This window comes from Panicum virgatum, chromosome 1K (genome assembly GCF_016808335.1).
Source record: "Panicum virgatum strain AP13 chromosome 1K, P.virgatum_v5, whole genome shotgun sequence".
Lineage (NCBI taxonomy): Eukaryota > Viridiplantae > Streptophyta > Magnoliopsida > Poales > Poaceae > Panicum > Panicum virgatum.
In genome coordinates this window covers 49,524,760-49,546,324 of record NC_053136.1, presented here as the reverse complement: position 1 = coordinate 49,546,324, position 21,565 = coordinate 49,524,760, and the positions used below count along the sequence as shown (strand labels likewise).

General features: G+C 46.8%; 3 protein-coding genes, 1 long non-coding RNA gene and 1 pseudogene across 5 annotated transcripts; 3 read left to right on the top strand and 2 right to left on the bottom strand.

The window, feature by feature from the left end:
• Positions 1-13: 13 nt before the first annotated feature.
• LOC120657623 (stellacyanin-like) lies at positions 14-1,042 on the top strand. The gene is made up of 2 exons (XM_039936002.1): positions 14-313; positions 426-1,042. The coding sequence occupies exons 1-2, from the start codon at positions 124-126 to the stop codon at positions 854-856; spliced, it is 621 nt and encodes a 206-aa protein (XP_039791936.1). The 5' UTR covers positions 14-123; the 3' UTR covers positions 857-1,042.
• Positions 1,043-3,579: 2,537 nt separating this feature from the next.
• On the bottom strand, positions 3,580-5,055 carry LOC120657617 (annotated as a pseudogene).
• Positions 5,056-10,907: 5,852 nt separating this feature from the next.
• Positions 10,908-15,206, top strand: LOC120640377. Its single transcript, XM_039916209.1, has 7 exons — positions 10,908-11,113; positions 11,211-11,333; positions 11,426-11,701; positions 11,782-11,946; positions 12,161-13,935; positions 14,045-14,144; positions 14,666-15,206. Exons 1-5 carry the CDS (start codon positions 10,979-10,981, stop codon positions 12,413-12,415), a joined length of 954 nt encoding a protein of 317 aa, XP_039772143.1. The 5' UTR covers positions 10,908-10,978; the 3' UTR covers positions 12,416-13,935; positions 14,045-14,144; positions 14,666-15,206.
• A 281-nt stretch (positions 15,207-15,487) lies between these two features.
• Positions 15,488-17,704, bottom strand: LOC120657608. Of its 2 annotated transcripts, none has more exons than XR_005668244.1 (3): positions 17,248-17,704; positions 16,166-16,656; positions 15,488-15,825 (listed from the first exon to the last, which is right to left on the bottom strand). It is a non-coding gene; the product is annotated as an uncharacterized LOC120657608 (long non-coding RNA). The 2 variants fall into 2 exon arrangements; XR_005668246.1 differs by having other exon boundaries at positions 16,166-16,238.
• A 1,782-nt stretch (positions 17,705-19,486) lies between these two features.
• Positions 19,487-20,810, top strand: LOC120657603 (protein NOI4-like). The gene is made up of 3 exons (XM_039935964.1): positions 19,487-19,746; positions 20,134-20,349; positions 20,440-20,810. The coding sequence occupies exons 1-3, from the start codon at positions 19,741-19,743 to the stop codon at positions 20,482-20,484; spliced, it is 267 nt and encodes an 88-aa protein (XP_039791898.1). The 5' UTR covers positions 19,487-19,740; the 3' UTR covers positions 20,485-20,810.
• Positions 20,811-21,565: the final 755 nt, after the last annotated feature.

Genomic DNA, 21,565 nt, shown 5'->3' with positions numbered 1-21,565 from the left:
GTCACCGCTCGAAGCATCAAATCCAAAGCGGCTCAACTTCCTCTAGCGCTCCATCTCCGTCCCGATCTCTCGAGGTGATCCGATCTCGCAGCGTTCGTTCCATCATCCGCTGCACGCGCGTCAATGGCCAGCCTCCGCGCCGCCGTGTTCGCCGTCTCCTGCGCCCTCCTCGCGGCGTCCGTGTCGTCGGCGGCGCCGCCGTCGGTGTTCAAGGTCGGCGACGAGCGCGGGTGGGTGGTGCCGTCTGCCAACGGCACCGAGACGTACAACCACTGGGCCAAGAGGAACCGCTTCCAAGTCGGCGACATCCTGAGTAAGCGCAGCGCGCCTGATGATTGTTCTCGCATGATGCTCTCTGCTTTATTTCCCGATGGAATGCGGGTGTCTGATCGACGGCGCGTCGCCGGCCGCGGTGCGCGATGCAGATTTCAAGTACGCCAACGACTCGGTGCTGCTGGTGAGCCACGACGACTACAAGCAGTGCAGCACGGAGACGCCGGTGAGACGGTTCACGGGCGGCGACACCAAGTTCACGCTCGACGGCCTCGGCCCCTTCTACTTCGTCAGCGGCGTCCCGGGCCACTGCGAGAAGGGGCAGCGCATGATCGCGCGCGTCAGGATGCCCTCCTCCCTGACGGCCGGCGTCCCGGCGGCGGCCCCGGGGATGCCGCCCACCGTCGGAGCCGGAGGCGCGCCCAGGCCCGCCGCGCCGTCGGTCGCCGCTTCCGGATCCGCCTCCACTCCCGCCCCGAGCCCGCTGCTGGAGGCCAGCGGCGCGACGTCGAGGCGGGCGCTTAGCGTTGTGTCGTCCGGGCTCGCGGTCGCGGGCGTCGTCAGTCTGTTCGTGGTGGTTTGAGCTTAATTAGGTGTCTGCTTTCTCGATCGATACTCGATAGTGTGCAATCGGTTTAGGGATTAATGCTAGTTTCTGGAGATCTAGCAGTTCAGTCAGGAATTGGTAAGGGCCATTGGCCAGCTGCTTAGGTGAGAAAAGGTAGACTTGGTGTAATTCGTTTTCGTCAATAAAAAATGGTCGTTAATCAATCCACCAATGTCATCAACTCTATTTGAAATTTGAATTTGACCGTGCAACAACTACCTGCGATGTCGATTTGCATTGATAATTACGGGGTTTTTCCCGTAAAAAAGAGTTACGGATTGAACGGGGTCAGTTCCAGTTTTACCAGCAGCCGGCAACCACGCACCTTTGGCTAGCTGATGAGTTATTCTCGGTTCTCCTTGACTAGCGCGTGTCGTGGCCTCGTGGGAATTCGAATTTCGATTTCAAGCGCATCCGTCGGCCGTGCTCGAACTTGTTTGACTTATGATCAGTTGCGCCGCGCCGCAATCCCAGGCGTCGGCCGTGCTCCCCCAGCTCGCTGCTGGCGACCCCGTCGGGCTGGCACGCAGCATGCGGATCGGTTCAGCGGCGGGGCGGACTACGCACTCGTGTGATGAGGAAAATGTGGGGGGGTGCGCACCCGCCACCCGGGCTGCGGGGATCCAAGGCCGGCGGCGACGACACCGGCAAGCTCGGCTCAACTGCGTGATAACCACTGCTCGTGCTGACCGACTGAACAAATGGGCTGGAAGAACATCTCACCAATGGCCTCTACGACTTTGAGGACCATCTAGCCCGAACCAACCCCCTTTGATACAACCCGACTAATAAACTTGGTATGCCTCTTTGATGTAGGCACAACCCTGGTCACAAGTAGATGTCAGATAACCCTGATCACAACCCTGAACAAATACTTAAGAATGTATGATTAATATTTGTTTATAATAACTATATATCAGGAGAAAATTACAATTATCATTTGGTTCGTAGTTCGCATACTTTGAAAGGAACGTAGTTATTTGCAGACTTGCTTCACGTTATTATTGCTGTGTTGCTGTCCTTGTGCGCGGCGACCATCAGCCATGGAAAACAAAACCGCTCGATAATCGTGATTATCGGTAAAATTTATCGTTATCGATGCTAACTGAAAACGTAAACCGACTGAAATTTCGCTAGATTTCAATGGAAAATTCAAAAATTTAAAAAAATTCATAAAAAGTAGAGAACTTATTTTTATAAAAAACTAGACCTTCTCTTGATTCCAGAATGTTGTCACATGTTGAAAGAAACAATTGTTTGCTCAGGGAAAAAATATTTTTATCTAACTTAAGTCAGACATATGCTGCCAACTTAAGTCAGAAAAATCCGACTCGTTTTGAACATATCATGGAGATAATAGATAGGAGGATGTCCACTGTCATGCTAGGGACTTATGTGCAAGGTGCTTGTGTTTTGAATCCGATGGTGAATTATACCATGGGGACAACAGATTCCTTAATGACAAATCTTCGCAAATGTTTAGAAAGGATGTGTGATACAAACACAGCGGCTGCTGCACTTCAGGAAGCTGTGTTTTTTAAGCAAAAGCGAGGAGATTTTGCTGGAGAGCTAGCTAGGAGGATGGCCACTGATCATGCTACTTCACCGGCTAGTTGGTGGTCTATGTTTGGTAATGATACTCCAACACTTCAATGCCTTGCAATGAAGCTTCTCTCTCAATGTGCCTCATCAAGTGGATGTGAGAGGAATTGGAGTACTTTTGCATTCATCCACACAAAATTGCGAAATCGGTTGGGACACAAGAAGTTGCATCAGTTGGTTTTTGCGAACTACAACCTTCGACTTCGTATCCAGCGAGCAGGAAGCACAGTTGAGCCTAGTGACTTTGATCCTGTGAGTAGAATGATGGATCTTTCATTCTATCGCCAACGAAGTGCTATTCAAGATTGGATGGAGCACGGCAGATCCAATGCCCCTCCAACATTGGATGAGGACTCTGATATTAGTGATGTTCCCCTTCCTAATCCAATGTTCACTTCTTTGGCAGAGGACAATGAAAATTTAGAGCAATGGGCAGGTGAGAATGTTGGTAATACACATCTTGGCAAGAGGAAGACAAAAGTTCTCCGACCTGGGCCACCAGAAAAGAAGGGAAAAATGATTAGGAGCCCTCAAGAGGAAGAGCTTGCGAGCAATGAGACAACACCTGAGCCTAGTGGTGGTGGTGATGAAGGCAACACCGATGATGACGATGACGATGATGATGACAATGATGATGGAGGGAGTGGTTATCCTGTGAACTATGAAGTTTGTATGGACTATGCACTCGTTTATTTATATGAACTATGCACTTCGTGGTTTGTATACATGTGCAAATTCATGTGCTTTTATGCAATTTCATGGGTAAAATATGTAAATATATTTATTTCTTAGGCAATCCCATATGCAAAATTATGCATGTATGTGTAATTTATCTAATATAATATAATACATAACCTAAAAAATTAAATGCTATCAAACCTTTATATTTTTTCCACTGACAAAACACATTTTCAGTAGGCGAAGCGATAAATCGTTCGGTTTGCATCGATTATCGACGATAAATTATCGATTTTCATTTTTTGAATTTGGGTCCCTTTACCAATCGGTTTTGGCGATTTTTCACCGATTTTTCAATCGATTATCGTTACCGGAGCTCACTGATAAATGTTGTATCACCGGTAATGTAATCCTTGCCATCAGCACGCCCCAGCCCTGAAGCCCACAGCTCCACCGCCGACGTCGTAGAGCACCTCGAACGTCCGCTGCTGCACGTTACCCATGATGCCGAGGGATCCGTCGTCACTGTTGCCCGCAAAGGCAAGGCAGTTGTATAGAATGATCCCGTTCGCGTTGAGGTTGACGACCACGCCCCCGGAGAACACCAGCGCAACGGTGGGTATCGTGACACTGCTCTGCCCGCTGAAGTCGAAGCACGTGTCGAGGATGCCGCTGGGCGGCGCCGGCGGGTACTGCCTCATCCCGGCCTTGAACGCCGACGACAGCGCCGCGTAGGCCGTCCGCGGCAAGCGCGTGATGACCGTGCCGGAGTCCATGACCGTCCCGGCGGAGAAGCCCGAGGTGGGTATGCTGAGCTGCCTCCCTCCCACCCTGATGGCCCGGAGGCGGACGCCGTAGAACGTGCGGATCTGGCTCCTCCTGAGCATCGGCGTCTTGACGAAGCCGGACGTTCCAGCGCCGAGCGTGAGGAACCCGGAGGAGCTCGAAGTCGGCGGGAGGCAGTAGGAGAAGGCCCTGCCGAATGCCCCCGCCGTCTGCGACACGAGCGACTGCGCGCCGCCGCCGAGCCCCATGAGCCCGTCGGTTTGGTCGTTGAAGCCCGACTCCACCTGGGCACCTGGCTGCACCCGAACTGGAAGTTCCTGACGGTGTTGGAGCCCAGCGCCAGCGTGTCGGAGCTGTAGGTGCCGGTGGTGCTCGAGCCGTCGCCGTAGGTGACAATGTACTGGCACTGGGAGCGCGAGCAGCCGTTCCCCTCCTGGCCGAGCTGCGCGCAGGTGGCAGAGCTGCAAGAGAACGGGGAGTAGGTGCTCGACGAGCTGGGGTCGAAGAGCGGGTCCGCCTGGGAGTGGCACTGTGAGCACGGTTTGCATTGCACCCACGACACGTCGCTGCCGGTGTCGATGAGCATGGTCTGGGTCACGGCCGGCGAGCCGATGCCTACGGTGATCACATACTCCAACGTGTTCAGGGACGTGCCCAGCGTGGTCGGCACGGTGGCGCCCGACTGCTGGACATCGCCGGCGCCGCCCTTGGCGACGGAGTACTTCCGTTGGATGTAGGCAGCTCGGAGCTGGTCACGCCGGAGCATCTCCTCCAAGGCCGGCATCTTCTTGGAGGGCGGTGGTGAGCATGGGCCGTGCCGGTGGTGCAACGGCACCGTGGCCGCGCCGGGCAACGGAACTGCCGAAACAATCGAATCAAAAGGGAAACGGTTGCAATTTACAAGCGTGCACAAAACATCGATCACCAATTAGAAACCACAGATACGTGCACTGACAGGGTACTGTACCTTTGCGCTCAGAGCATGCAGCGTCAGGCTTCAGAGAGTCAAGGGACAGAACCTTGTAGCTGCGATCATCACCTGCGTGAGCAACGAGAGAGTGATACCTCCAAAAGAAGAGGAGGAGAAGAAGCTTCGGAGCAGAGGTCATGGCGCTGCTCCTTGCTTCCCACTCCCCAAGCAATGGCGCTAGCCTGCTTATATAGAGGAGCAGCACGCGCGGGGTGCCCGCCTGCCCGGGCACGGACGCAACCATGGTTGCCCGACGGAGACATGGATGGACTAGGCAACAGTGGCGCGCGCGCACATGGGCGGGCGACCCAATCGGACCCAAGGCGTCTTGGTCTTCTTCTAAACTGATCGGAGGACCGATCAAACGGTGGCAACCGTTCACCGGTCCGGCCTGTCCCCTGTGCTCACCGCACAATTGACTGCTGTGGCACAAGAGGAGTTGACTCAAGTTTCCGCGATCATGGCTGGGTGGAGTCCGTCTGAGGTACCAGACCGGCGGTCTAGCCCGTTCGCCGACCCTGACAGCAAGTTGCACACCTCGACGCTTTATAGGCTGCTGCACTCCACGCGGAACGCCACAAGCCCACTTGCTGCCTTCGTTTGGCACAATCGGGCTCCCCCAAGAGTGCAGTTCTTCGCCTGGCTCCTCGTCCGGGACCGAATTTAGAGCCGGGAACACTTGAAACGGAGGCACGTGCTGCATGACGCTGCTTGTGAGATCTGCAATGGCGTGGAGGAAACTGCGGCGCACATCATGTTTGGGTGCAGCTTTGCGGCCTCCTTCTGGGCTGCTATCAACATCGACCTGCCCCCGGATATGACGCCGATGAAGCTTCATCTACTCCTCCCGCCGGCGCATATCCCTGGTAAACACTTCCACACCTTTCCTCCTGTTGTGCTGTTGGCAACTTTGGAAACGACGGAACAACGCCATCTTCCGGCAACAAAATGACCACCTGGGCACCGTGCTACGTGCTGCAAAAGAGGAAGCCAGAACCTGGGGGTACCGCCTGCCGCCAGGCGACCTTAGTGTTAGCTTGTCATGGTGCTTTGTTTTTAATTCCGCAATGTAGCACCAAATGAACTTGTTGTAAAATGTATTGAAACATTCTGATGGGCCACTTCAGGGCCGGATGAAATGAAAATTCAGGTGGGGATTCTCTCCCCTCCCGGTGACCTTAAAAAAATTGATCCGTCGATGCCTTGATCAGCGCACAAAAGCGCCGGTTCTGAATTCTTCGCGATAAGATTGGGCGTCCTTGGATTGCAAGATTAGCTACTAGCGTTACCTGTCCTAAACAAAATCAGCGGTCTTTGGACTAGGTAATTTAGTTTAGGTGGTCAAGTTTAGGACTGAAAATCATGGCATGTCCATATATTTTCAAAGTGAATTTGTTTTCGGGAATAAAACAGAGAGAACTGTATAGAGAAAAATAGCAATTCAGATGCTACATCAGTCTAGCTCTTCGTTATAGAAACAAACAAAGCCCGACGATCTGAATGCACCAGAAGTCTAATTCATTTATATATGACATATTTTGGACAAGCATACTCTAATCACTTTATGCCGCCACTTGGCCACTTTGAACAGTGTCACTTTGTCTTTTTGCATGGGAGGCATATAGAGTCAAACTGATCAAACTAGCATGCTAACCGCTAATTAAGTCTACTTTTTTTAAAGCCACAAATTATTTTCCATACCTTTTTTTACTCGTTGTTGTTAATGTTTTACTTTAAACCTTTCTTTTTGAATCTTTGATTTTTGCGGCTCTAGCTTGGTAAGCTTTCTATGATTCTATTGAATGCTCTACCTCTTAGCTCAACGGGGTAGGATCTGTAGAAATCTTCGCCACAATATAGTGAAAAAAGAACTACTTAACGATGATTATGAATTCATAGCATAACTCACAGGTAATTTCATTTTAGTTTGATTATGAATTCATAGCATAACTCATAAGTAATTTCATTTTAAACTTTGTGGATAGAAATATTATCAAGCATTTTTAAGAGATAATAGCAGCACATATCCGGTCAGGTACACCTACATAAAAGGCCACCTCATCACTGTACATAACTTTTTAGTTCTTAGGCCGGCCACAATCACCGTGTTCGGCTGGAGTGTCACACCCGGTTTTAAGGACAAAACCGAATGCATAACTATATGTATGCCAGGATCAAGTTTTATACATATAGAGACATCATAAGTGAATAATCAGTAACAGTATCACGTAAAAGAGAATTACAACAAATAAAAGACTATCAGAGTTATACAGCTTATTCTGGAAATGCAGACTCCAAACTTCACGGGCAATCGACTGGGGGTTGCGTACGCCTAGAACTCAGCAACATCTTCAAAAGACTTCACCACAACTTTCTCCTTCTGAGCAGCAGTAAGCAAGGGTGAGTACACTTATGGTTAGTACTCAGCAAGGCCACAAAAAAATAACCAGAATGTGATTTATATCCATCTTTAAGTTTATTAATCATGTGAGGGTCCAAGCCGCTCTTGACCGTGAGCACGGCTAACCGGTTAGTTTTAACTCTGCAGAGGTTGTACACTTTCACCACAATTCGCGTAAAAGTTCCGAAGAACTTTGAACCCAACCACGCAATGTGCTAGCTAGGCACAATACCACACTTCCGATGTGTGATTGCATAGGGACGCTACGAGGCCTTTACAAAGATTCCCTAATCCATGACAATCCGATAAGGTTTCAAGCCAAAGCGGTCATAACACTATCCTAATGAGGTAGTACCTTGCCAAAGGACCATTAAACAATACCAATTGCCCCAAGAGGACCGAGCTATATCCCGTCGATGCATCCCCTCTTGCCCTTTCGATAAGACTGTCACAAACTAGAGTCTCTAATTAATCAGCCAAGACCAGAGCCATGTAGTATTGTGGTTGTACGGTTTTCTTGGGTGGTTCTCCATGTTCCAATTAAATCATATCATCTTGTGAATAAAGCATAGATAGAAGTATGGTTAGGGTCACTTGCCTTTCACCAATGAAAAGCTACTCTTACTGCTCTTCAGCTTTTGCTCACTCGGAGAACTTGATCTTCAATCTTCAAACTACGATCCTTCTACTCGAGGCAATTAACGAGCAAACATACAAAGCAAGAAACAAAAGATACAACTAAGAACAATACACCAAAATAAAGAAAGACTTTAAAAGAACATACTAAAGGATAGGGCTCACTGCTACGGTTACGAGAGCGCAACAAATGCGGAAAATGGAACTAAAACGGCGATTCTATGGGATAAACGATGAGTCAGAAATTTATTAGTCACGATTAACCAAAGGGTTAAGGACTAACAGAAAAGATTTGCAAGACACAGAAAACTGTGCTCACAGAGGATAACAAGGTCATAAAGCTATCGCACACATTGCAAGGATCACGTGAGCGCGAGAATCGATGAAAACGGAGTTGAAACGAAGAAGATATGGCTAAAACAAGGTTCTAGGGGCTTATCTGCGATAGATTTGAAAGAAAAGGGGCTAGCTATAAAGAAACCAAGGACTAAAACGAGATTAAACCTAAATTACAGGGGCTAGCTTGCAAAACTACGTACTAAGGATGGAGGGTTCTATTTTGGAAAAGCTCAGGGTGTTTTCCGTAAAGATTTGGACTAAAACAGAAATAGTTTTGAACTGCAATGGACGGAGGGTTGATTTTGAAAAAACGGAGGGGTTTACTTGCAAAAATGACCACGGTTGACCGGTATTTGGTTTAGTTGACTCGGGTCATATTAGATCTGGGCCGCTGGATCTAAATCGGACGGCGGGAGTGGATTGGGGTGGGCTGGTGGCGGCGGCGAGCTAGGCGGCGGCGGGGTCGCCGGCGCAGGCCGGAATCGGCCGTCCGGGGCTCGGTTTGGCTCGGGGCTGGGTCGAGGAGCAAGCTCGCGACGCGGCGAACTCGTTGGCAGGGCCTGCGCGGGACGCAGAGGCGACGGAGGGCTAGTGCGGCGGCGGCGCTCGATCGGTGAACGGCGGCGCAAGCGACGGAGGATAGGGTTTTGCACGTGGTAGGAGGCAGCTCTGAGGCGAGTGGCGGCGGAGCAGAGCCGGCGGGCGCGGGCGCGCGCGCAGGAGCGAGAAGGGGAGGGGAAAAAAAGGTCGGAGAGCTCCCTTGCTACCTTGCGAAACTCTGGGGCGGTGAACTTGTCGAGGAGAAGACACCACGACGAAGAGGACGACGAGCTGAGCACTAGGGTGGTGTCGGATTTCACCGGAGATGCACGGATGCGGAGGATGGTGGGATTCCGGGGGAAAAGATTATTTTAGGGATTCCCAAAGAAGGAGCCTCCCTATGGGTAGTATATATTTTTATGTGGAGTTGCCAAAAGAAGTTGGTTTAATATATAGGGAGAAAAATCTCATCATCCCACATCAACTCCCTCCCATGCTAATGGGCTTTACGTGCCTTTAGCCCATTAGGGAACACACGAATGAGCCATTGAGGTCCATTAGAGATTTATGTACTTTTGATAGACTTAGCCCATTTAAAATTCGGAATTAATTATTTTCGAAATTAAAATAATTCTAGAAAAATCTAGAATTCATATTTAAAGTTCGAAAAATATTCCAAATGGCCCAAAAATTCTAGGAAAAATCCTAGAAATATATTGGGACCTAACGAACTCAAATAAAATATTTTGAGCTCATGAGAAGATTTGGAAGAGCCTCTAAAAATTAGAGTTTGCTCTAGGAAAAATGGGAAAAGAATCCAGAAGAATCCGGAAAATTCCCGGGAAGAACTTTTAATGATAGAACACGTTTTGAAAGGTTTTCACACTCAACAACACTATGCATGTGACATGAATGCATCACCAGAAGAACAACATTATTTAATTTGAAAAACAACCAATATTTATTTTCTTTTACACTAAATTCTCTGTGAAGAAAAATGAATGTTGAGAAAATTTTAAAATTATGAGAAAATTGTTGTTTTATTTTTTTAATTTTAATCACATCCTGAAATTCAAAAAATTCAGGGTGTGACATGGAGGCTCCAGCCTCCAGCCTCTCACATTCCTCCAGTTCCAGCCTCTCACATTCCTACAGTTCCAGCCTCCAGCCACCAGCCAGGTAATAGTATTTTTGCTCTCATACCACTCCAGCTCCAGGCTGCTGAACACAGTGAATGTGGATAGCGATGCCCACAAATTGTGGGACCCATGGAGGCAAAATAGGCATAGTTCTATGGAGCTGCAGTGTAGGAGCAGAATTAAGCGATGCTATCTACCACGAGCCAAGGCCCACTGATAATAAAAAAAATTATGGCGTCTGTTTTTCTCCGCACGTCTTTCCTTCCTCCGATTCTGGCTCCTTCCTGTTGCTACAGTCAATTTATATTTGTTTAATTTTTGGGCACCGATGAACCTACATGTCCCGCTTCCAACTTCTCTAGCACCACTAGCCACGGTGTGTGGAGTGATGCTTAAATTTTCTCTCTCCTCTCTAGGCATCGCTTTAGGCCCACACTGTGGAGGGCTTTAGATCTTTTCTAATTAGTTGGCTTACTCGAGAAGCTTGATGCCCGGAAAATTTGCCGGCCGGACAAACAGTGCCACAAACAATATCCAATTATTTTACTTTGTCTTAAGTCAAACTGTTTTAAGTTTGACTGAGTTTAGAATAAGAAAGTCAACATTTCTATCCATTATATTCATCATAAAAATGTCTTGGTAATAATGCATTAATTTGTTAGGTACTACATATGTTTATATACCTTTTCAAAGATTAAAAGCATAATAAAAGTCGGAGCAGTTTGACTTTAAAGAAAACTATAGTGTTGGAACCGATAGAATTCAAGCTACGGGCCCATAAATGAGACGGGGCATCTCTAACCGTTGATCTTCAGCTGAATGGCAGGGAGATGCGGCAAAGTCACGCCTGAATCTCGTTCCTATCCGATCCGACCGTTGCGAAGCCTCCCCCGATTTAAAGCTCTTCTCCCCCACTTCTCCCCTTCCTCTTCGAGGCTCCGACCCGACCGAATCAAAAAGTAGCCGTTGCCCGCTCCCCTCCCGCACTTTACTCGCGCCCCATTCCCATGGACTCCGCCACCGTGGCGCTCGCCAGCCCCGCCTCCGACGACCGGCGGTTCTGGCACAGCCTCCGCACCCGCGTCGACACCATCCTCGAGGATCACCGCGTGCTCCCACCACCACCCGCCGCCGCCGCCACGGTGATTGCTTGTCTCTGACGATTCCCTTTTTTCGCTTTTTTTTTGGGATCGAATCGGATTTGGAGTTGCTGAGTATCTTAATTGGAGATCGGCTCAGCGCGGGGTGGAGTCCGAGCGGGGAAAGCGCCTCCGGGAGGACTCGCTGATGCTCGTCCGTGGCCTGGACTCCGTCGCCGCGTCGCTGGCGCAGCTCTCCGACACCCTCACCGCCGCGCAGAAGGTTCGGACTTTCGGAGCCCACCCAGCCTCACTGGCTTCAGAAATCGAGGATGTATTTCTAGAGATCTGATGGTGCCCTGTGATCCTTGCCAGGGAGTGAGTGCTCTGGCCACGTGCTCTTCTCAGGCGAGGGAATGCGAGCGCAGCGCCGGCGTAGATGAGGAGGAAGAGGAGCCAAAGGCAAAGCGGTTGTGTGGCAATTCGTTCGACGCCGCGGGCCTGGATGGCGATTCTCCAGTCGCCGGAAAGGAAGCAGCTGCTGGTTCTGATGCGGAGGAAACCGCGGGCGTCAAACTGCAGCAGGGGACGGGGGGTGTGCAGGCCTCCACGGAGGTCGCGCAGAGCACTAACTTGAAGCGGGCCAGAAATGTAGGTTGGCTTACAGAATTTCCTTTTTCTCATGTGGTTGCTGTGGCTGACTGTTGCTCGACTTTATGTTCAATTTGCAGCTGGCTGTTTCAATGGCAAGTAGAGCAACTGCGCTTGCAAGGGAGCTCAAGAACATCAAATCGGAGCTGCACTTCATGCAGGAGAGGTGCGGTTTGCTTGAAGAAGAGAACAAGAGACTCAGAGAAGGATATGACAACGGAGCTGCCCCTGAAGAAGATGATTTGGTAATGATGGAGTGATGCTGATTCAGTTCTTGATCTCTCTCCTACACGACCTTATTCACTTGCCAATTTCTTCATCTGAGCATCAAATAAATAGACAGGCTAATCGGAACGTATTGTGCTACATTTCGTCTTATGATCGACTTATTAGTATCTTGGGATGGCATTTGTGGCTGTTCTTGCTTGGCTAGTAACTCACTTGCATAACCTTGTACAGGTGAGACTGCAATTGGAGGCTCTACTTGCAGAGAAGTCGCGGCTGGCGCAGGAGAACGCCAACCTGACGAGGGAGAACCAGAGCCTGATGCAGCTGGTGGAGTACCACCAGTTGACCTCCCAGGATCTGGATGACTCCTACGAGGATGTTATGCAGGGGATGCGGCTTGACTTCTCGTCGCCGCTGGGGAAGATCAGCGATGACGAAGAAGTCCCGGTCACCCCAGCTGAGGTGCCGAGCTCCCCTGAAGAGTAGACGAATGATTTTTTTCAGAATAAGATGGGTTTTCCAATGGTGGAATTCCTGTCTACCTGGTGCCGCAGCAGTATTCCATTATTGCTGCTTTTGTATGTGCTCCTAACTGATCACTCTTGGTGGTGGTTTTGTTTTTCTCGACTGAATAATATTTTATTCCATTCTATATACATTTTACATGCTTCAGCTTCAGCCTGCATTTTTCTTAAAAAGACCAGTCATGAAATTTTCCTTTCTTGATCCATCCAACACCAGACAAAGACCAGTGTAGTCATGAAATTTTCTTGAAAAGACAATATACGTAAGTTGTACTCAATGCAATGTTTTTGTTTTCAGGAAAAAAAAACACGACAAGTATACGCAAAGCTTGAATGATCAGTTCACCATTCTTTAGCCCGGTGGGTTTGATTCACTCGGATTGACACTTTTTACATAGCTACAAACTAGACTGGAGAAATAATTTTATAAATTTGAGATGACATCTTCAGTTTAAAGTAAAAAGAGGTATAACAAAATTTCCTTGCTCATAACGGCATGTCCAGTTATTCAGTTTGTCAGAAATTTTGATTGCTCTTGGATTTGAACGTCTTTTGCTTTCTTGGATGACATTTGGTATTCTCTAATTTTTTCCTTGATTAGTCCAATCACAAAATTAGTACCTTTTTTTTTGAGTTTTTGGCATTGCTTGTTCCAAGTAGTTCAATAACCAACTGATGGTTACTTTCTGAACTCTGGACCAGCAAATATTCTGAAAACTGGATAGCTTAGTAACCATAAACAGAAGGTTTTCAAGGCAATTCATTAAGCCATCTTTCCTTCCAGTCACAATGTGAGATGAAAGGTCTTCTACCCAAGAAGAGAAAATCCAGAAGCTAAAAACTGAACTCCAACATTGTAACATGAGAAATTTTACAATGCTTGGATAGACATTGGGAGACATTTCATGTGTCTATGAGTTGTGGGGCCATATGAAGGAAGGTTTTGGGAGGCATCAATGATGAGGCGTCGGGAGGCGTTAGTTGTGTCTATATCGGTGGGCCCATGAGTCCCGTAACGCCTCCCAATATCTCCCAATACCTCTAAAATTAAGAGGATTAAAAATTCATACCGATTTCTTTTTCGTAGTTATTTTTTTCAATCAAGGGTATCATAGCAATTCTAGTTAGATGAATATTTCATTTATTTTAAAGAAAAAGAAAAAAGATGATTATATTCATCTAGCTCTAAGTTAGGGTTCCGTTCGATCAAATCCTCGCCGACCAACGTCGAGACGCCCTGCAGGCCGTCGTCGCCGTCCGGCTCCATTTGCTCTCCGCCCACGGTGCCGCCTCATCCTCCCCCCTCTCCATCCCTTCCTCTTCAAGCTCCTGGACGCCGACCTCTCCTCCGACCCCGACCGCGCCGTGCTCGCCGCCGACCTCTCCTCCGACCCCGCGGCGTTCGCCAGGCCGCCCGTTGCCTCCGACGCCGCACGCGCCATGCTCGCTGTAGGCCCCGTCGCCGCGGCTTCTTTCAAGCCGGTGAGTCCCAAGAAGACACCTGACGTTTCGTGCCCTTTGTTAGCTAAAGCTGCGGATTTTTATGTTTCGCTGACCGAAGAAACCGACGGCTCTTCCAATTTTCTTCTAGATTTCAACCTCGGCCGTTCACGAAGTTATAGCTTAAAGCATGGCGTGGATTTTGGTTTTCTTTCCTCCTGCTATGGTGGATTGGTGTTCTTGGTGTCTAGGTCAGTCTGAAAGTAATGATTTTGGTCTTTGGACTGCAAATTTCTTATGTGTCACCATGTTTACATTTGTGAAGAAAGTTGAAATTTTTTTCAGCTAGTGTCATTATGACAGGCATTTGTTTTAATATGTCCTTTTCTTTCCAAGATACTCGTACTACTATGTTTTGTACTATGTTTTCAAAGACCAAGCAGTGGTCTTGATGAATCTACCTCTAGATTAGCAAATTAAATGCCACTCCATATGTCAGATGATGGTAAATAAGTCAGATTATTTTTGTGAAAAATAATATCTTTACTGTCATCAGTTCGTCTGTATTCCTATGTATAATTCAGATTTTCTTTGCAACAAGCAAGTTTTTCGCTGATATTCGGTCACCAAATAATGACATGTGGACTCTATGATGACCTGCCTTATTTTTTTGTGAAAAGATTAGCGCAGTCACATTTTGCCATGTCTTGATAGAATAAAATAACTGTCAGTGATTATGCATGGCTTCTAACCTCTTGTCATATGAAACCAGGGCCAGGAACCCGTTCCAGGCAAGTCTCTTGGACCAGCTGGAAACTTAACAGAGCATGTAGCGGACGACGAGCTCACCTAGCTGCGCTGCAGGCACATCTTCCACTCGACGTGCCTGGAGCGGTGACTGTGGTCCCGCGCCGACTAACAGCAGGATGCAGAAACTGAACGAGAATGACCATGAGTCCAACGGTGCAGATTACAGAACCTCCCCTGTCCCCCCCTCTAAGCTTTAACCATGTCGCTGCTTAGTGCTTACCCCTTGTTCTGTTACTACTACATTTTCCATTAGACGTTGAGGGCTTGAGGCTCTATGAGACTGAACTATTCATCCCTGTGCGGCTCAGCAATTACTGTAGATTTTAGTGTCTTTTCATGTGTATATGATGTCCTGTAAATGCACTGTCAGAGGAGCTGGTGGGTGTTTCATCATCCCAGTCCGTGGAAACTCAGAATTTTGTACCTTTTGTATTTTATAGCAAACTAGGTAATTACAGTTGCACCTTTTGTATTTTATATCCAACTCAGAATTTTTCATTGAATTATGCTTGGTCTTCTTGTAGTAAATGTGCTTCGTTTTGTAAGATTTGTTGGACAGGAAAGATGATGGTTGAGAACACTAAGTTCTGGCGTCTTTATTCATTTGCGGCTAACTGAGCTTCTTGAGCTAAATAGCTAGCAGCTAATGTTCAGGCCCTGTTTAGTTCCCAAAAAATTTCAAGATTCCCTGTCACATCGAATTTTTGGACATACACATGAAATATTAAATGTAGTTTTAAAAATAACTAATTGCATAGTTTAGCTGGAAATGATGAGATGAATATGATCTTTGACTACGAATATGATATAACTAATCAATCTTCCAGCATTCCCTGAAGCTCTACTGCTAGCTGCCTGAATACCATTACTAGCAATGTTCTTTGAACTAACTGTATACGGAAACTGCAAGAACGTAGCCATAAGGAAATTAAATTAAACTAGGCATGACTTGTAAGGCTTCTAAATCTTGGCAATGTTGGCATCGACATGGTTTTTGAGATCTTGGATCGCCTTAGACATGGTGACCACTGTCTTTTGGAGGTTCTTGATCTCCCTTTTTATGGCATCTAACTTGCTTTTTGAGTCCTTGATCTTCAGTTGAACGAATCGGCTCGGCGATAACTGTGGAAGATAAATGAGTGTGGACTGCTCAGATAAAGTTCATTTTTGCCACAATAGTGAAACAAAAACCTTCATTAACATAAAATATTCAGATTCAATAATAAACTTGTCATAAGATACTTATGCTAGACTAACATCAATAGCCACAGTTCAATGCGCTTTTTTTCATGCAACTAGTAACTTCTCTGCTGCTTTAGCCCATCTATGAACTATCTATGAACAAAGTAGTAAACTAGTAATCTAGAAAGAACTGTTCTATATGGCAGGATTTGGGCAAATACAATTTATAATAAACGTTCGCTTTATTGGACACAAATGAGGTTACAAGAGTTGAAAATACCTGCTCAATCCTATAAAATAGTGTGAGATGGCTGTCAAAATAGTTCTTCTCATCAGCGGCTCGACTTCCAGGGCTAACCCAAAGCAGACAAAAGAGAAGGAATTAAATTCATATCAGCTTGATCAATATTTCTGGGTATGCTTACACATTGCATCATCAGAGTTACAATATTAAGCATGTTAACCCCAGCAATAAATATTTACAAATGTTGAACCCCAGACTTGCATTGAGGTTCTGAATAAGGGGTAGTAGCTTTGAATTATCAGATCCTTACCACTTATTCATGTGCCATCAGTAGCACATCTGGTACCAAATTACCTATCAGTAAAAGAACAAGCTCACTTCCGTGCGCCTGCAGCCTGCGCAGCACGGCGGCACCCCTGCGGCCTGCCTGTCCTTTTTTCCACACGAGCAGCACTGATTTTCTGACAGCTTCCAAATGCGGGCTGGGTGAACCACAATTTGAACCTCCAAAGGATGTTGTCCTCATGCTTAAGAACGTGAATTGGGACAAAGCATCAGAATTGGATTAGTTTGGAAGTTTTGTGCTCCCTCATGTCAACTTTTAGGTGATCCCTGCTCCTACCACCTGACGTTCAGCACCTTCTGCGCAGCCAAGTCATTGGCAGCTACCGTTGATACAAAAATGTGGAAGGTCAAGACAAGTGATGGTTCATTCGTTTGCATTACTCCTGAAAATTGGTACATGAATATATTGCTATGCTGTTGAATTGAATCCAGAAGTTCCCTAAATCATTACTAATACTAGTAGTATTATATTTTTGCAACACAATAAAATATGTTTTCAACTAATGCGACTCCGAGAAACAAATGGGTGCTTTTCAAAAGCCATTGCAATGCCAATGGAGCCTTATACTAGCAAAGAAATTAAACAGGCATGGAAACAGCCACAAATTCTCTTTGCCTCATCAGGCAGCATATTTTTGGCATTTATGTGATATCAAAATGCTCTTACAATCTGATGATTGAAATTTGAACCATGCAGAATATATTGTTTTTCCCACAAGAAAAAAAAGGTATGTGTAATTTGTATTAAATAAAAGCAGTCAAGGTAAGCATACACAATCATCGTCGTCGTTGCCGCCTCCTTCTCTGAGCTGTTGGTGGTAGCTTCTCTGAAGGCCCGAAAGGAAGTATAGTTCCTGTCTCTTGCTCTATGCGTTTCTTCAGCTCTCTCAGAATTCGGATTTGGCCCATTTTTTCTGGAGATAGATTTTCCCTGTAAATGGCATGACACCGAAATTGATGTGAATGCATAAACATGCTATGCAGTTCACAATACCTGCCAGGCAGCCACAGCCCTCCTCCTGCTGCGTGATGGCTGTCTGTGTCGTGGGAAAACGGGTTGCCGTGTGCGTTCCGTGGAAATTCCGCGCGCATGTACCGAGCTTTCGCTATCTGGCTTTGTTCTGCACCGGGGATTCGTGGACAGTGGCGCGTCAGTATATGCAACGGCGACGGGCGTTGTCAGGAGGCAGATTCCTTGCACGATTGTGCGCTGCCGTCTTGCTTTGTCTCCGCGGCGGTTTGCGATTTTTTTTTAGAGAACAGGGAAACTCCCCAGCTTTTATAGAAAGCATATAAGGGTACATGAGGTTCACTGGGGATGCGGTTTGCGATTGATGGACGGGTATCTTCTCTACGGTTTGCTCCCGGTCCTGTTCATTGCTCAGTAGCAGCCGCGCAGTCAGCCACTTGGTCACTTGCCGGAGCACGCGCTAGTGCCTAGTGCTCGTGGCCAACGCGTTAGTGCTCGGCCTCGTCTGCTCCTGTCCCGCTGTCCGGGCGAACTCGAGCGTGCCGAGGCCGGAGGGCTGTGCCGCCGCCGTCGAGAGGGACACGGCGGGTAGCGGCAACGAGAACGAGGTGGGGTCGTCCGTTTCCACGGCCGGGAGCGCGCGCGCGCGTCCGTTTCTTGCCCACGCTGCCTCCGTGCACGCGGCGCGTGCGACGGGTGGCGTGCTCGCTCGATCTGGCGCATGCCGCGACACATATATACAATCCGCCGTACATCCTGCACGTCTATTTTTCGTAATAATTTGCTTTCAGGGTCCACGACGAGGGCTTTACTGTTCCTGCGACCACCTAATCAAGCCTCACCTCATTTTTTTTGTTAGAACATGTAGTAGCAGCCTAGCAGGTGATGAACGCTATTTCAAATTCCAAACTCACCGGCCGTTTCGCCACCGGGCCATTTCCCACGCGAGCGGAGGCGCTTTTTTTATTTTTATATTTTTAAAAAATAAAATTTAAAAATATATGCCGAATAGGGAAATTTTCAAAAATGGGTGCCTATCGCCCATCCATTTGGCGACAGGACATAAATATAAAAAAAATTACATTTAGGTCTTGGCGCCCAGGGCGCATTAAACAGTGAACTTGTAAAAATTGATATAAAATTGTAGAAAAATAAAAAAAATACAAACTCAACTGTTCTGGATTCTATAAAACAAGATCTACAACTTTTGTTACATAAAGTTTTTCATTTGATCAATGTATCTTGCTTTATTTTAAATACCAGTTTAATATATTTTTATTTAAATCTCAAGATCCATCCTTTGGATGCATTTCATCTTTGGCCAGAGTGTTTCATATGGTGATCATAGGCTTGTACAAAATTGGTAGGCCCAGAAAACATTTCTAGAATAAGTTTTTAAATTAGATCTTGCAATATATCTAGTTTAAATGGGTTATTTATCCATGCAGCTATACTGAGTATTAGAAGCCATAACTTTTACAGTACCATAATTTTATTTCCTAAGAGCTATAAAAAAGTTTGGTAAATTTTAGATAAGCACAACTAGACCAAATGAATTATTTCAGATTTTTCTAGGTACAAGAACTATTTTTCTTGATTTAGATACATTGATCAAATGAAAAACTTTATGTAACAAAAGTTGTAGATATTATTTCATAGAATCCAGAACAGTTGAGTTTGTATTTTTCCGATTTTATATCGATTTTACAAATTTACTGTTTAATGCACTCTAGGCGTCAGGACCTAAATATAAATTTTTTTACATTTAGGTCCTGTCGCTAACTGGACGGGCGACAGGGCCATTTTTGAAAAATTCCTTATTTGCAATATATTTTTGAAATTTTATTTTTTAAAATATAAAAATGAAAAAAGGCTGAGCGGAACGGCGCGGCGCCCAAGCCCAACCCAATCCAGCGGCCCATCCATCATCCCGGCCCTCTCCGTCTCTCCTGGCCAGCAGGGCGGAGCGCGGCTGGACGAACAGCTCGCCAGCGCCGCTGGCTTTTGCCGAAACGAAGACGAACCAAAAAAGGAGAGCGGAAAATCGTTGAAAAAGCTGGTTAATTTTAGGCAGCCGCTGCATGCAAAACATGCCATGAATAGGTATATATAAGATGAGACTACGCGCCGGAGGCTCCGCCGTTGCGCTCCGCTCGATCCGTCGCGTCCTGTTGTCCGTGGCCAACCCTTCACCTCTCATCCCGGGGAAAATTTGGCCCCACAAACTCTAGCGCGACGGATCACAAGCGAGGGCAAAATTTTCTAGGCGACTCCGGCTGAAGGGAACTGCGGTATCATGTCGGTGAGTGCCAGTCTCCTTGCTGTCTTTTTTTCAATGCGGCATCTGTCTAGTTCTTTGAATTCAAACTGTTAAACAAAAGGAACAGTAATGCCTGATCTCTCGGATTTTGATATGAGCGATCCCATTGGCGAACGATGCATACGGCGGAGAAACTCAGGAACAGATGTTCACGTTGGGGGTGAACATGATCATCAGCTCTCTGAATTTCTGCAAACTTTAGACGCACAATTAGTCTTTCATTTCCCCCACCGCGATAGATCGACAAGAACAATGACTCCTCAGAGCAAAGCAATGATGAGCTCGATGCTCTAATCAGGAGACGATTGCATTAGACATTCGCATGAGCATCCATAGCTGTGCTGATCAGCTTGCATGATGTCTGTGAAGGACGACACCGGCCGCACTCTACCCAAGTTCGGCGAATGGGACGTCAACAACCCGGCCTCCGCCGACGGGTTCACGGTTATCTTCAGCAAAGCCAGGGATGAGAAGAAAGCCCCCCCGGCCAAAGGCCAAGGAGGCCACATCAGCAACAGGTCGGCGGACATGAAGGACTCCAGGGCCGACAAGGTGACCTCCTACAACTCCAGGAACAACGCATCGGTACGCTTGCCCATCTCGTAATTTCTTTTGGGCAATCCTGTGGTAGTCACCGATCGATAACCCTGGCGGTGTGTTCTCTCCAATCGGCAGAAGAAATGGTTCTGCTGCGTCTCGCCCAGTCCCACACAATCCTGAGGAAGCTAATGAGCCGTGCAATGCAGAACGAAGAGGAATGCAATGCTGCAGCTTGGTGTCATTCTGTGATGGCTATGTGTAGCTCTGTTGCTGGCAGGCTGCCCATGAGCTCTTCAGATTCGGGTCCTGCCAGCCAGTGACACGTGCTCTATGTGTAGCCGTTTCATCATATAAGAAATTACTCTGATGAGTAATGCTTATGGCGTTCTATTAATTTTGGTTTGATGTCTCGGCTTTCTAGCTTGTGTTTAACTACGAACTTCACGATTGCCAAAGGTTGTAAGTGCCATAGCTGTGCAATCGAAGCAACCTCGGAAGCCTCAAAAGACGGCTGAGGAGACACTTTGCACCTCTAGAACTCATACATTCGGATCTATGCGAGATGAATGATTTTTTTTTCGACCGTGCCAGGGCACATTTTTCATTAAGAGGAAGATATGCGAGATGAATGGTATGTTGACAAAGGTGGAAAGAGATACTTTATGACATTGATTGATGACGCGACTAGATTTTGCTATGTTTATCTGTTGCGAACTAAGGATGAAGCGCTAGACTACTTTAAAATCTATAAGGTCGAAGTTGAAAAATCAACTTGAGAGAAAGATCAAGCGTCTAAGGTTTGATCGTGATGGCGAGTACTTTTCAAACTAAGGATGAAGCGATAAATTAAACTACTTTAAAATCTATAAGGTCGAAGTTGAAAATCAACTTGAGAGAAAGATCAAGCGTCTAAGGTTTGATCGTGGTGGCGAGTATTTTTCAAAAATATTTGATTGATTCTGTGAGAAACATAGTATTATTCATTAGAAGATGCCTCCCTATTTGCCTGAATCAAATGGAATTGCGGATAGGGAAAAGTACAAGCTGAGTAATTTGGTTAACTCCATGTAAGACACAGCCATTTTGTCTAAGATATGGTGGGGGAGGCTTTATTGACTTCATATCATATCCTCCAAACAAGAATAAAAAATCAAACTCTATATGCAATTTTGATCGGGAGAAAACCATCACTTTCTTATTTGTGCACATGGGGACCTTGGAGCGCGAAAGTCAATATATTCCAAAGAAACGCAAACTGGGG

Coding starts and splice junctions, on each gene's coding strand:
- LOC120640377 (XM_039916209.1), top strand. CDS start 10,979: ATGGACTCCGCCACCGTGGCGCTCGCCAGCCCCGCCTCCGACGACCGG. Junction 11,114..11,210: donor CACCCGCCGCCGCCGCCACG/GTGATTGCTTGT, acceptor AGATCGGCTCAG/CGCGGGGTGGAGTCCGAGCG. Junction 11,334..11,425: donor CCCTCACCGCCGCGCAGAAG/GTTCGGACTTTC, acceptor GATCCTTGCCAG/GGAGTGAGTGCTCTGGCCAC.
- LOC120657603 (XM_039935964.1), top strand. Junction 20,350..20,439: donor ACTCCAGGAACAACGCATCG/GTACGCTTGCCC, acceptor TCCAATCGGCAG/AAGAAATGGTTCTGCTGCGT.
- LOC120657623 (XM_039936002.1), top strand. CDS start 124: ATGGCCAGCCTCCGCGCCGCCGTGTTCGCCGTCTCCTGCGCCCTCCTC. Junction 314..425: donor CCAAGTCGGCGACATCCTGA/GTAAGCGCAGCG, acceptor TGCGCGATGCAG/ATTTCAAGTACGCCAACGAC.